The following is a 14,735-nucleotide window of genomic DNA, read 5'->3' as shown; positions in this document are numbered from 1 at the left end:
ATGAATCTGATTTCAAATGAAATCATGAAAAACTGGGATGAGATCAGAAATAATCTATAAGGTGAAACAAAGAAATTTGAGAGAGTTCACTAAGAAGTAAAACAAATTATGCATCTAAATTATGAGAAGTGGGTATGAGGAGAAGATGGCGGAAGAGTAAGACGCGGAGATCACCTTCCTCCCCACAGATACACAAGAAATACATCTACACGAGGAACAACTCCTACAGAACACCTACTGAACGCTGGCAGAAGTCCTCAGACGTCCCAAAAGGCAAGAAAGTCCCCATGTACCTGGAAAGGGCAAAAGAAAAAAGAATAAACAAAGACAAAATGATAGGGACGGGACCTGCACCAGTGGGAGGGAGCTGTGAAGGAGGAAAGGTTCCACACACTAGGAAGCCCCATCGCGGGCGGACACTGCGGGTGGCGGAGGGGGAAAGCTTCGGAGCCAAGGAGGAGAGCACAGCAACAGGGGTGCGGGGGGCAAAGCGGAGAGATTCCCGCACAGAGGATCGGTGCCGACCGGCGCTCACCAGACCGAGAGGCTTGTCTGCTCACCAGCCGGGGCGGGCAGGGCTGGGAGCTGAGGCTCGGGCTTCGGTCGGAGCGCAGGGAGAGGACTGGGGTTGGCGGCGTGAACACTGCCTGCAGGGGGTTAGTGCACCACGGGGAGGGAGTCCGGGAAAAGTCTGGACCTGCCGAAGAGGCAAGAGACTTTTTCTTCCCTCTATGTTTCCTGGTGCGGAGGAGAGGGGATTAAGAGCTCTGCTTAAAGGAGCTTCAGAGACGGGTGTGAGCCGCGGCTAACATCGCGGACCCCAGAGACGGGCATGAGACGCTAAGGCTGTTGCTGCCGACACCAGGAAGCCTGTATGCGAGCACAGGTCACTATCCATAACCCCCTTCCGGGGAGCCTGTGCAGCCTGCCACTGCCAGGGTCCCGGGATCCAGGGACAACTTCCCCGGGAAAACACACGGCGCGCCTCAGACTGGTGCAACATCACGATGGCCTCTGCTGCCGCAGGCTAGCCCCGCACTCCGTACCCCTCCCTCCCCACGGCCTGAGTGAGCCACAGTACAAGAAGCAGCTGCTCCTTTAACCCCGTCCTGTCTGAGCGAAGAACAGACGCCCTCCGGCGACTTACACGCAGAGACGGGGCCAAATCCAAAATTGAGCCCCTGGAGCTGTGAGAACAAAGAAGAGAAAGGGAAATCTCTCCCAGCAGCCTCAAAGGCAGCGGATTAAAGCTCCACAATCAACTTGATGTACCCTGCATCTGTGGAATACATGAATAGACAACGAATCTTCCCAAATTAAGGAGGTGGACTTTGAGAGCAAGATATATTATTATTTCCCCTTTTCCTCTCTTTGTGAGTGTGTATGTGTATGTTTCTGTGTGAGATTTTGTCTGTATAGCTTTGCTTCCACCATTTGTCCTAGGGTTCTATCCGTCCGTTTTTCTTGTTTTTTTCTTTATTAAAAAAATTTTTTTTCTTAATAATTATTTTTTATTTTAATAACTTTGTTATTTTATCTTTATTTTCTTTTCTTTCTTTCTTTCTTTCCTTCCCTCCCTCCATCCCTCGCTTCTTTCTTTCTCTCTCTCTCTCACTCTCTCTCTCTCCCTCCCTCCCTCCCTCCCTCTCTCTCTCTCTCTCTCTCTCTCTTTCTTTCTTTTGCTCTTCTTTTCTCCCTTTAATTCTGAGTGGTGTGGATGAAAGGCTCTTGGTGCTGCAGCCAGGAGTCAGTGCTGTGCCTCTGAGGTGGGAAAGCCAACTTCAGGACACTGGTCCACAAGAGACCTCCCAGCTCCACATAATATCAAACGGTGAAAATCTCCCAGATATCTCCATCTCAACACCAGCACCCAGCTTCACTCAACGACCAGCAAGCTACAGTGCTGGAAAACCTATGCCAAACAACTAGCAAAACAGGAACACAACCCCACCCATTAGCAGAGAGGCTGCCTAAAATCATAGTAAGTCCACAGACACCCCAAAACACACCACCAGACGTGGACCTGCCCACCAGAAAGACAAGATCCAGCCTCATCCACAAGAACAAAGGCACTAGTCCCCTCCACCAGGAAGCCTACACAACCCACTGAACCAACCTTAGCCACTGGGGACAGACACCAAAAACAACGGGAACTACGAACCTGCAGCCTGCAGGTTCCCAACACAGTAAGACCCAACACAGTAGGACCCCAAACACAGTAAGATAAGCAAAATGAGAAGACAGAAAAACACACAACAGATGAAGGAGCAAAGTAAAAACACACCAAACCTAACAAATGAAGAGGAAATAGGCAGTCTACCTGAAAAAGAATTCAGCATAATGATAGTAAAGATGATCCAAAATCTTGGAAATAGAATAGACAAAATGCAAGAAACATTTAACCAGTACCTAAGAGAACTAAAGATGAAACAAGCAATGATGAACACAATAAATGAAATTTAAAATGCTCTAGATGGATCAACAGCAGAATAACTGAAGCAAAGAACGGATAAGTGACCTGGAAGATAAAATAGTGGAAATAACTACTGCAGAGCAGAATAAAGAAAAAAGAATGAAAAGAACTGAGGACAGTCTCAGAGACTTCTGGGACAATACTAAACGCATCAACATTCGAATTATAGGGGTTCCAGAAGAAGAAGAGAAAAAGAAAGGGACTGAGAAAATATTTGAAGAAATTATAGTTGAAAACTCCCCTAATATGGGAAAGGAAATAGTTAATCAAGTCCAGGAAGCACAGAGAGTCCCATATAGGATAAATCCAAGGAGAAATATGCCAAGACACATACTAATGAAACTGTCAAAAATTAAATACAAAGAAAACATATTAAAAGCAGCAAGGGAAAAACAAGAAATAACACAAAAGGGAATCCCCATAAGGTTAACAGCTGATCTTTCAGCAGAAACTCTGCAAGCCAGAAGGGACTGGCAGGACATATTTAAAGTGATGAAGGGGAAAAACCTGCAACCAAGATTACTCTACCCAGCAAGGATCTCATTCAGATTTGATGGAGAAATTAAAACCTTTACAGACAAGCAAAAGCTGAGAGAGTTCAGCACCACCAAACCAGCTTTACAGCAAATGCTACAGGAACTTCTCTAGGTAAGAAACACAAGAGAAGGAAAAGACCTACAATAATGAACGCAAAACAATTAATTAAATGGGAATAGGAACATATATCTCGATAATTACCTTAAATGTAAATGGACTAAATGCTCCCACCAAAAGACACAGATTGGCTGAATGGATACAAAAACAAGACCCATATATATGTGGCCTACAAGAGACCTACTTCAGACCTAGAGACACATACAGACTGAAAAGTAAGGGGTTGGAAAAAGATATTCCATGCAAATGCAAACCAAAAGAAAGCTGGAGTAGCAGTCCTCCTATCAGACAAAATAGACTTTAAAATAAAGACTATTAGAAGAGACAAAGAAGGACACTACATAATGATCAAGGGATCAATCCAAGAAGAAGATATAACAATTGTAAATATGTATGCACCCAACATAGGAGCACCTCAATACATAAGGCAAATACTAACAGCCATAAAAGGGGAAATCGACACTAACACATTCATAGTAGGGGACTTTAACACCCCACCTTCACCAATGGACAGATCATCCAAAATGAAAATAAATAAGGAAACACAAGCTTTAAATGATACATTAAACAAGATGGACTTAATTGATATTTATAGGACATTCCATCCCAAAACAACAGAATGCACAATTTTCTCAAGTACTCATGGAACATTCTCCAGGACAGATCATATCTTGGGTCACAAATCAAGCCTTGGTAAATTTCAGAAAATTGAAATTGTATCAAGTATCTTTTCCAACCACTACACTATGAGACTAGATATCAATTACAGGAAAAGATCTGTAAAAAATACAAACACATAGAGGCAAAGCAATACACTACTTAATAACGAAGTGATCACTGAAGAAATAAAGAGGAAATAAAAAATACCTAGAAACAAATGACAATGGAGACACGACGACCCAAAATCTATGGGATGCAGCAAAACGAGTTCTAAGAGGGAAGTTTATAGCAATACAATCCTACCTTAAGAAACAGGGAACATCTCGAATAAACAACCTAACCTTGCACCTAAAGCAATCAGAGAAAGAAGAACAAAAATACCCCAAAGTTAGCAGAAGGAAAGAAATCATAAAAATCAGAACAGAAATAAATGAAGAAATGAAGGAAATGATAGCAAAGATCAATAAAACTCAAAGCTGGTTCTTTGAGAAGATAAACAAAATTGATAAACCATTAGCCAGACTCATCAACAAAAACGGGAGAAGACTCAAATCAATAGAATTAGAAATGAAAAAGAAGAAGTAACAATTGACACTGTAGAAATAAAAAAGATCATGAGAGATTACTACAAGCAACTCTATGCCAATAAAGTGGACAACCTGGAAGAAATGGACAAATTCGTAGAAATGCACAATCTTCCGAGACTGAACCAGGAAGAAATAGAAAATATGAACAAACCAATCACAAGCACTGAAATTGAAACTGTGATTAAAAATCTTCCAACAAACAAAAGCCCAGGACCAGATGGCTTCACAGGCGAATTCTATCAAACATTTGGAGAAGAGCTAACACCTATTCTTCTCAAACTCTTCCAAAATATAGCAGAGGGAGGAACACTCCCAAACTCATTCTACGAGGCCACCATCACCTTGATACCAAAACCAGGCAAGGATGTCACAAAGAAAGAAAACTACAGGCTAATATCACTGATGAACATAGATGCAAAAACCCTCAACAAAATACTAGCAAACAGAATCCAACAGCACATTAAAAGGATCATACACCATGATCAAGTGGGGTTAACTGCAGGAATGCAAGGATTTTTCAATATATGCAAATCAATCAATGTGATACACCATATTAACAAATTGAAGGAGAAAAACCATATGATCATCTCAATAGATGCAGAGAAAGTTTTCGACAAAATTCAACACCCATTTATGATAAAAACCCTGCAGAAAGTAGGCATAGAGGGAACTTTCCTCAACATAATAAAGGCCATATATGACAAGCCCACAGCCAACATCGTCTTCAATGGTGATAAACTGAAAGCATTTCCACTAAGATCAGGAACAAGACAAGGTTGCCCACTCTCACCACTCTTATTCAACATAGTTTTTAAAGTTTTAGCCACAGCAATCAGAGAAGAAAAGGAAATAAAAGGAATCCAAATCGGAAAAGAAGCAGTAAAGCCGTCACTGTTTTCAGATGACATGATACTATACATAGAGAATCCTAAAGATGCTACCAGAAAACTACTAGAGCTAATCAATGAATTTGGTAAAGTAGCAGAATACAAAATTAATGCACAGAAATCTCTTGCATTCCTATACACTAATGATGAAAAATCTGAAAGTGAATGCAAGAAAACACTCCCATTTACCACTGCAACAAAAAGAATAAAATATCTAGGAATAAACCTACCTAAGGAGACAAAAGACCTGTATGCAGAAAATTATAAGACACTGATGAAAGAAATTAAAGATGATACAAATAGATGGAGAGATATACCATGTTCTTGGATTGGAAGAATCAACATTGTGAAAATGACTCTACTACCGAAAGCAATCTATAGATTCAATGCAATCCCTATCAAACTACCACTGGCATTTTTCACAGAACTAGAACAAAAAATTTCACAATTTGTATGGAAACACAAAAGACCCCGAATAGCGAAAGCAATCTTGAGAACGAAAAACGGAGCTGGAGGAATCAGGCTCCCTGACTTTAGACTATACTACAAAGCTACAGTAATCAAGACAGTATGGTACTGGCATAAAAACGGAAAGACAGATCAATGGAACAGGATAGAAAGCCCAGAGATAAACCCACGCACATATGGTCACCTTATCTTTGATAAAGGAGGCAGGAATGTACAAGTGAAGAAAGGACAGCCTCTTCAATAAGTGGTGCTGGGAAAACTGGAGAGGTACATGTAAAAGTATAAGATTAGATCACTCCCTAACACCATACACAAAAATAAGCTCAAAATGGATTAAAGACCTAAATGTAAGGCCAGAAACTATCAAACTCTTAGAGGAAAACATAGGCAGAACACTCTGTGACATAAATCACAGCAAGATCCTTTTTGACCCACCTCCTAGAGAAATGGAAATAAAAACAAAAATTAACAAATGGGACCTAATGAAACTTAAAAGCTTTTGCAAAGCAAAGGAAACCATAAACAAGAGCAAAAGACAACCCTCAGAATGGGAGAACATATTTGCAAACGAAGCAACTGACAAAGGATTAACCTCCAAAATTTACAAGCAGCTCATGCGGCTCAATAACAAAAAAACAAAGAAACCAATCCAAAAATGGGCAGAAGACCTAAATAGACATTTCTCCAGAGAAGATATACAGACTGCCAACAAACACATGAAAGAATGCTCAACATCATTAATCATTAGAGAAATGCAAATCAAAAGTACAATGAGATATCATCTCATACCGGTCAGAATGGCTATCATCAAAAAATCTAGAAACAATAAGTGCTGGAGAAGGTTTGGAGAAAAGGGAACACTCTTGCACTGCTGGTGGGAATGTGAATTGGTATAGCCACTATGGAGAACAGTATGGAGGTTCCTTAAAAAACTACAAATAGAACTACCATATGACCCAGCAATTCCATTACTGGGCATATACCCTGAGAAAACCGTAATTCAAAAAGAGTCATGTACCAAAATGTTCATTGCAGCTCTATTTACAATAGCCAGGAAATGGAAACAACCTAAGTGTCCATCATTGGATGAATGGATAAAGAAGAAGTGGCACATATATACAATGGAATATTACTCAGCCATATAAAGAAATGAAATTGAGCTATTTATAATGAGGTGGATGGACCTAGAGTCTGTCATACAGAGTGAAGTAAGTCAGAAGGAGAAAGACAAATACCGTATGCTAATACATATATATGGAATTTAAGAAAAAAAAATGTCATGAAGAAGCTAGGGGTAAGACAGGAATAAAGAGACAGACCTACTAGAGAATGGACTTGAGGATATGGGGAGAGGGAAGGGTAAGCTGTGACGAAGTGAGAGAGTGGCATGGACATATATACACTACCAAACGTAAAATAGATAGCTAGTGGGAAGCAGCCGCATAGCACAGGGAGATCAGCTCGGTGCTTTGTGACCACCTAGAGGGGTGGGATAAGGAGGGTGGGAGGGAGGGAGATGCAAGAGGGAAGAGATATGGGAACATATGTATATGTATAACTGATTCACTTTGTTATAAAGCAGAAACTGACACACCATTTTAAACCAATTATACTCCAATAAAGATGTAAATAAAATAAAATAAATAAATTATGAAAAGTGAGTAAATTTCCAGGTGAGACAGAAAAAACCCCTCGTAGGGCTTAGAGATCAGAAGGTTGTCTCAGAAAAAGGTGGTTCTGCCGGAGGCAAATTCAAACACACCAGGAGAGACAATAAAACAGTTACGAAGGACTTCCCTGGTCGTCCAGTGGTTAAGACTCAGTGCTTCCACCGCAGTGGGCAAGGGTTCAATCCCTAGTCAGGGAAATAAGATCTCACATGTCATAGGGCACAGCCAAAAAGACAAAATAAAAAATTAAAAAAAAAAAGACATTTATGAAAAAGGGTAATCCTTTCTTTAAATTCTGACACTAGTCAGATTCTCTGTAGAGCCCAGAGTCTGTTTTGAAGGCTATACTTTGAAATATCTGAATACCATGAGAGGCAGACATCATGAACCGCCTCTCTGGGTGGTCTGGATTTAAACCTGCTTCAGTGAAAGATTAAGATACAAAGCTATCTCAAGAGTATTCCAGGTCTGATTTTATGAAAACTGCAATACTCTATCTTTCTTGTTTACCTCTTGGAAAAAGTAGATGTTGTGGCAATTTGCAAACTGTATTAAAATTTCTCCCACACTGTTTTATACTTCAGTTACCACTGAAACTGGACTAATTTTTAAATGAAGAATGCCATTTTTCTTTGTTACACTGAACAACTGTTTAAAATCTGTTTTTCTGGGAAAAGGTGTCCTACAAATAAGTTTCTTACCTTTTATAGAGGTTTTGAGACACAAAGAGGTTAAGAAGGCAATCGTGCAGCTTCTGTTTACTTCCCTGCTGCTGGAATAGCCAAGGCAGTTCATCTGCACTCCTCCAAGTCACTCGGTCCTGACTATCAGAAGAGAAGGGACAACATTCAATAATACATTGCTACAATTAGATCACTTTAAAAGGCTACAGACAAATGCTGAAGTAGGAGAGAGACATTTGAGATATATCCCTGACTCTGAGTATAATCTGATGCTGAGAAAACTAGGTCAAAATCAGAAACTTGACCAATCTAACTATGAAAACAAAGTGATATTCAGGACCACTGACCAAACTCTAAAGTTTATTTTCCTAAAATTGAACTATTAAAAAAAACATAAATAGATACAAATATACACACACAGGTATAAACAGACACACACATATTTTTAAACTACTTAAACTATTTAACTAGAATAAAATAAAAATAATAAAATGATCCTGCTTTGATACCACTTAAGTTTAAATCTTCAGCATAATATTAAAAGACTGACTTACATAATCATCTTTTGTTCTTTTGGCATTAACAGAATAGGAGAGGACTTAACCTTTTAAAATAATAAGGAAATTTTTATACATTAAGTTACACAAGAAAGAGAAATAAGGACACAGAGGTAGAGCGTGTTGCAGAAGCTACAGAAAAACAACATGGACATTTACAATACCTTAGCTGCATGGTGAAATAGTTGGCTAGCTTTTGCCTATATGAAGAAATAATGGTGGGACCTTCCATGTACTCTAGTCTCACTGTTTCCCAAGCCTATGGAGAAGAAGAAAAAACATTACAGTCTGTTTTCTGTAAGTCACTGTACAATCTAACAATGAATTTGTAAAAAGAAATTTATAATTATTTCAATTTTATAGTTGTATAATAGAAAGAGCATTAGAATACTTTAAAATTTGGTATATATTTATGTGATAAACTGACATGAGAATTCCTGTAAGAACTCAAAATATAATTCAATTCAAACTTCTGGTGAATACATTAAAAATCTGAAATGTGTTTTGCAAAAGTACTAAAAAGAGCAAATTATATTTAAGTGATATACGATAAAGGAGAAAGATAAGCCTGTGAAATTACAAACATTCCACACCTGCATATATAACACAGCATACTCAAGTGAAAGACTTCATTTACATTTGTTTATATGTATAAATCAACCATGGCATTGCAGATGATAAGAATTATATTGGTATTTCTGTGGTATCTGTTGTGATTTCTCCTATTTCTTGTTTCATTTGGGTCTTCTCTCTTTTCTTCTTGGTGACTCTGGCCAGAGGTTTGCCAATGTTTTAAATTTTTTTTTTTAATTTTATTTTTGGCTGCATTGGGTGTTAGTTGCTGCACGCGGGCTTTCTCTAGTTGTGGTGAGTGGGGGCTACTCTTTGTGGCAGTGTGTAGGCTTCTCACTGCGGTGGCTTCTCTTGTTGCACAGCACGGCTTCTAGGTGCACAGGCTTCAGTAGTTGTGGCACGTGGGCTCAGTAGTTGTGGCTCATGGGCTCTAGAGTGAAGCCTCAGTCACTGTGGCACAGGGGCTTAGTTGCTCTTCGGCACGTGGGATCTCCCCAGACCAGGGCTTGAACCTGTGTCCCCTGCATTGGCAGGTGGATTCTTAACCACTATGCCACCAGGGAAGTCCCGAGGTTTGTCAATTTTGTTTACCCTTTCAAAGAACCAGTTCTTGGTATTATTGATTTTTTTCTATTGTTTTTTAAATCTTGATGTTATTTATTTCCTCTCTGATCTTTATTATCTCCTTCCTTCTGTTGACTTTAAGTTTTGTTTGTTCTATTTCTAATTCTTTTATGTGGTGGGTTAGGTTGTTTATTTGAGATTTTTCTTATCTCTATGAACTTCCCTCTCAGAACTGCTTTTGCTGCATCCCATAGATTTTGTATGGTTGTGTTTTCATTGTCATTTGCCTCAAGGTATTTTTAAATTTCTTCTTTGATTTCATCATTGACCCACTGGTTTTTCAGTAGTATGTTGCTTAGTTTCCATGTAATTGTTTTTTTTCTCATTTATTTTTCTGTGGTTGATTTCTAGTTTCATGACATTTGTGGTCAGAAAAGATGCATGAAATAATTTCTATACTTTTAAATTTGTTGAGACTTGTTTTGTGCCCTAGTATGTGGTCAATCCTAGAGAATGTTCCATGTGCACTTGAAAAGAATGTGTATTCTGCTTTATTTGGGATGTAATGTCTTGAAAATATCAATTAAGTCTAACTGTTCTATTGAATCATTTAGGATCTCTGTTGCCTTATTGATTTTCTGTCTCAAAGATCTGTCCATTGATGTGAGTAGGGTATTAAAATCTCCAACCATTATTGTATTCCCATCAATTTCTCCTGTTATGTCTGTTAGTATTTATTTTATGTATCTGGGTGCTCCTATATTGGGTGCATATATGTTGATGAGTGTAATATCCTCTCCTTGTATTGATCCTTATATCATTATATAGTGTCCTTCTTTATCTTTCTTTATAGCCTTTGTTTTAAAGTCTATTTTGTCTGATATGAGTATTGCAACCCCACTTTCTTGTCATTTCCATTTGCATGAAATATCTTTTTCCATCCCCTCATTTTCAATCTATGTGTGTCCTTTGCCCTAAAATGGGTCTCTTGTAGGCAGCATATTGTCAGCTCTTGTTTTTTTCTCCAAACTGCCACTGTGTCTTTTGACTGGAGCATCTAGTCCATTGACAGCTGAAGTAATTATTGATAGATATGTATTTATTGCCATTTTAAACCTTGTTTTCCCATTGATTTTATATTTCTTCTTTGTCCCTTTCTTTTTCTTTTTCCTTTCATGGTTTGATGATTTTCTTTTGTATTATGCTTAAGTTCTCTTCTTTTTGGTTTTTGTGAGTCTACTGTATGTTTTTGATTTATGGTTACCCTGTTTTTCAAGTATGTTAACCCCTTCCTATATCTACTTGCCTTACACTGGTAGTTACATAGGCTCAAACACATTCTAGAAAAAAAAATCTACATTTTCTTATGCTCTTCTCCCATGTTTTAAGATTTTGATGTCCTTTTTTACATCTTCACGTTTGTCCTTTTGCTGTTTGTTGTGGTTCATGTGTGATTCTGTGAAATTGTTTTTTTTAATCTGTGTACTGGCTTATTTAAGTGATTTACTTTCCAATTGTGGTTTTCTCTTCCCTAGATTCTTACTTCTTTTCTATTTAGATAAGATCTTTCAATATTTCCTTTAGTATAGGTTTAGTTTTTGCTTGGCTGAAAAATTTTTATCTCTCCTTCTATTCTAAATGATAATCTTGGTGGGTGGAATTTCCTAGGTTGCAGGTTTTTCCCTTTCAGAACTTTGAATATATCTTGTCACTCCCTTCTGGCTTGCAACACTCCTGTAGAGAAATCAGCTGATAGCCTTATGGGGGTTGCCTTGTAATCAACTCTTTGTTTTTCTCTTGCTGCCTTTAGAATCCTCTCTTTATGTTTAACTTTTGCCATTTTTATTATAATATGTCTTGGTGTAGGTCTGTTTGGGTTTATCTTGTTTGGGACCCTCTGTGCTTCCTGAACCTGGATATCTGTTTCCTTCTTTAGGTTTGGGAAGTTTTCAGCCATAATTTCTTCAAATACATTTTCAATCCCCTTTTCTCTTTCTTCTACTTCTGGGATCCCTATTATGCATAGATTGGCATGCTTTGTATTATCCCATAGGTCTCTTATATTGCTTTCATTTTTTTTTTCATTTGTCTTTCTGTCTGCTGTTCTGATAGGGTGATTTCCATTATTCTATCTTCCAGATCACTTATTCATTCTTCTGCATTATTCATTCTGCTATTCATTGTCTTAAGCTCAGTTTTGATTTCAGCAAGTGAATTTTCTAATTTTTCTTGGCTCTTCCTTATAGTTTCTAGTTCCTTTTTACAGTAATCTGTATTTCTATCAATAGTCCTTCTTAATTCCTTCAGTATTTTCATTACCTCTTTTTTGAACTCAGCGTCTATTAGACTGAAGAGGTCTGTTTCGTTGTTTGTTCTTTAAGAGGAATTCTCTTGATCTTTTAATTGGGAGTGGTTCCTCTGATTCATTTTACTTATATTTCTCTTGCTCTATGAGTTTAGGAGAAACAATTTTCTACTGTGGTCTTGGAGGGCTATTTTTACATGGCAGCATCCCTGAGTAGGCTGTGTGGGTTTAATATTTTTTGGTGCAAGGCCGTAAGAGAATACTATGAACAATTACCACAAATTCAACAACCTAGAAGAAATGGACAACTTTCTAGAAACATACAACCCATTAAAACTGAATCAAGAAGAAATAGGTAACTTGAACAGACTGATAACTAGAAGTGAAATAGAATCCGTAATTTAAAAACTCCCTACAAACAAAAGTCCTGGGTCAGATGGCTTCACAGGGGAATTCTACTGAATGTACAAGGAAGAACTTATACCAATCCTTCTCAAACTCTTCTAAAAGACTGAAGAGGAAGGAACACTCCCAAAAACACTCTGTGAAGCCACCATCACCCTGATACGAAAACCAGACAAAGACACTACTAAAAAAGAAAATTACAGGTCAATATCTTTGATGAATATAGATGCAAAAATTCTCAACAAAAATGTTAACAAACTGAATCCAACAACACATAAAAAAGATCATATACCACAATCAAGTTGGATTCATCCCAGGGTCACAAGGATGGTTCAACATACGCAAATCAATCAATATGATACACCACATCAACAAAAGAAAAGACAAACATCACATGATCATCTTAATAGATGCAGAAAAAGCATTTGAGAAAATTCAATATCCAATCATGATAAAAACTCTTACCAAAGTGGGTATAGAGGGAACATATCTCAACATAATAAAAGTTATTTATGACAAACCAACAGCCAATATAATACTCAATGGTGAAAAGATAAACACTTTCCCGCTAAAATCTGGAAGAAGACAAGGGTGACCACTCTCACCACTTCTCTTCAACATAGTATTGGAAGTCCTAGCCACAGAAGTCAGACAAGAAAAAAAGTAAAAGTATTCAAATTGGTAGGGAAGAGTTAAAATTGTCATTATATGCAGATGACATGATACTATATATAGAAAACCTTGAAGACTCCACACAAAAACTATTAGAACTGATGAACAAATTCAGTAAGGTAGCAGGATACAAGATTAACATACAGAAATCCACTGCATTTCTTTATACTAATAATGAAACACCAGAAAGGGAATGTAAAAAAAACAAAACAATCCCTTTTAAAATCACATCCAAAAAAAAAAAATATGGAGGAATAACCCTGACCCAGGAGGTGAAAGACTTTTATGCTGAGAACTACAAAACATTAATAAAGGAAACTGAAGATGATTCAAAGAAATGGAAAGATATCCCATGCTCTTGGATTGGAAGAATTAATATTGTTAAAATGGCCATACTACCAAAAGCAATCTACATATTTAATGTGATCCTAATCAAATTACCCATGACATTTTTCAAAGAACTAGAACAAGTAATCCTAAAATGTATATGGAACCATAAAAAACCCAGAATTGCCAAAGCAATTCTTAGGAAAAAGAACAAACCCTCCCAGACATCAGACAATACTACAAAGCTATAGCAATCAAAAACATGGTATTGGCACAAAAACAGACATATGGATCATTGGAACAGAATAGAGAGCCCAGAAATAAACCCAGACACCCACTGTCAATTAATCTTCAACAAAGGAGGCAAGAACATACAATGGGGAAAAGACAGTCTCTTCAGCAAGTTGTGTTGTAAAAGTTGGACAGCCACATGTAAGTCAGTGAAGTTAGAACACACCCTCACACCATACACAAAAATAAACTCAAAATGGCTTAAAGATTTAAATATAAAAGACATGGTACCATAAAACTCCTGGAAGAGAACATAGGCAAGACATTCTCTGACATAAATCGTACCAATGTTTTCTTAAGTCAGTCTCCCAAGGCAATAGAAATAAAAGCAAAAATACACAAACAGGACCTAATCAAACTTACAAGCTTCTGTACAGCAAAGAAAACCATAAAAAAACCAAAAAGACAACCTATAGACTGGGAGAAAATATTTGCCAATGATGCGACCAACAAGGGCTTAATTTCCAAAATATACAAACAGCTCATACAACTCAATAACAAAAAAGCAACAGAATCAAAAAATGGGTGGAAGACCTAAATAGACATTTCTCCAAAGAAGACATACAGATAGCCAATAGGCACGTGAAATTATCTCATCATCGTTAATTATGAGAGAAATGCAAATCAAACTACAATGAGGTACCACCACACACGAGTCAGATGGCCGTCATTAAAAAGTCTACAAATAACAAATGCTGGGGAGGGTGTGGAGAAAAGGGAACCCTCCTACACTGTTGGTGAGGATGTAAGTTGGTGCAGCTACTATAGAAAACAGTATGGAGGTTCCTTAAAAAACTGAAAATAGAATTATCATATGATCCAGCAATCTCACTCCTAGGCATACTTCTAGACAAAACTATAATTCAAAAAGATATATACACCCCTATGTTCACAATAGCACTATTTACAATAGCCAAGACATGGAAAAAATCTAAATGTCCACTGACAGATGGACATTC

General features: G+C 37.8%; 1 protein-coding gene across 4 annotated transcripts in view; it reads right to left on the bottom strand.

Moving 5' to 3' along the window:
- Nucleotides 1-14,735, bottom strand: part of NPHP3 (nephrocystin 3) — a 52,190-nt gene that overhangs the window by 11,686 nt on the left and 25,769 nt on the right. For 3 of the 4 annotated variants that reach the window (XR_013828523.1, XM_079922674.1, XM_079922675.1), the window contains exons 18-19: nucleotides 8,804-8,898; nucleotides 8,101-8,223 (exon numbers count right to left, since the gene is read on the bottom strand). Coding sequence is in view for 3 of the 4 variants with exons in the window: in XM_079922674.1 (XP_079778800.1) it covers nucleotides 8,101-8,223; nucleotides 8,804-8,898 (218 nt within the window). In the remaining variant the exon portion in view is untranslated. Of the gene's footprint in view, nucleotides 1-238; nucleotides 294-8,100; nucleotides 8,224-8,803; nucleotides 8,899-14,735 lie in introns of all 4 variants that reach the window. The other variant, XM_079922676.1, reaches the window with a different exon arrangement.

This window comes from Stenella coeruleoalba, assembly GCF_951394435.1.
Source record: "Stenella coeruleoalba genome assembly, chromosome: 5".
Taxonomy (NCBI): Eukaryota; Metazoa; Chordata; class Mammalia; order Artiodactyla; family Delphinidae; genus Stenella; species Stenella coeruleoalba.
Note: the sequence above shows the minus strand (reverse complement) of the source record. Positions and strands in the feature narration are given on the sequence as shown.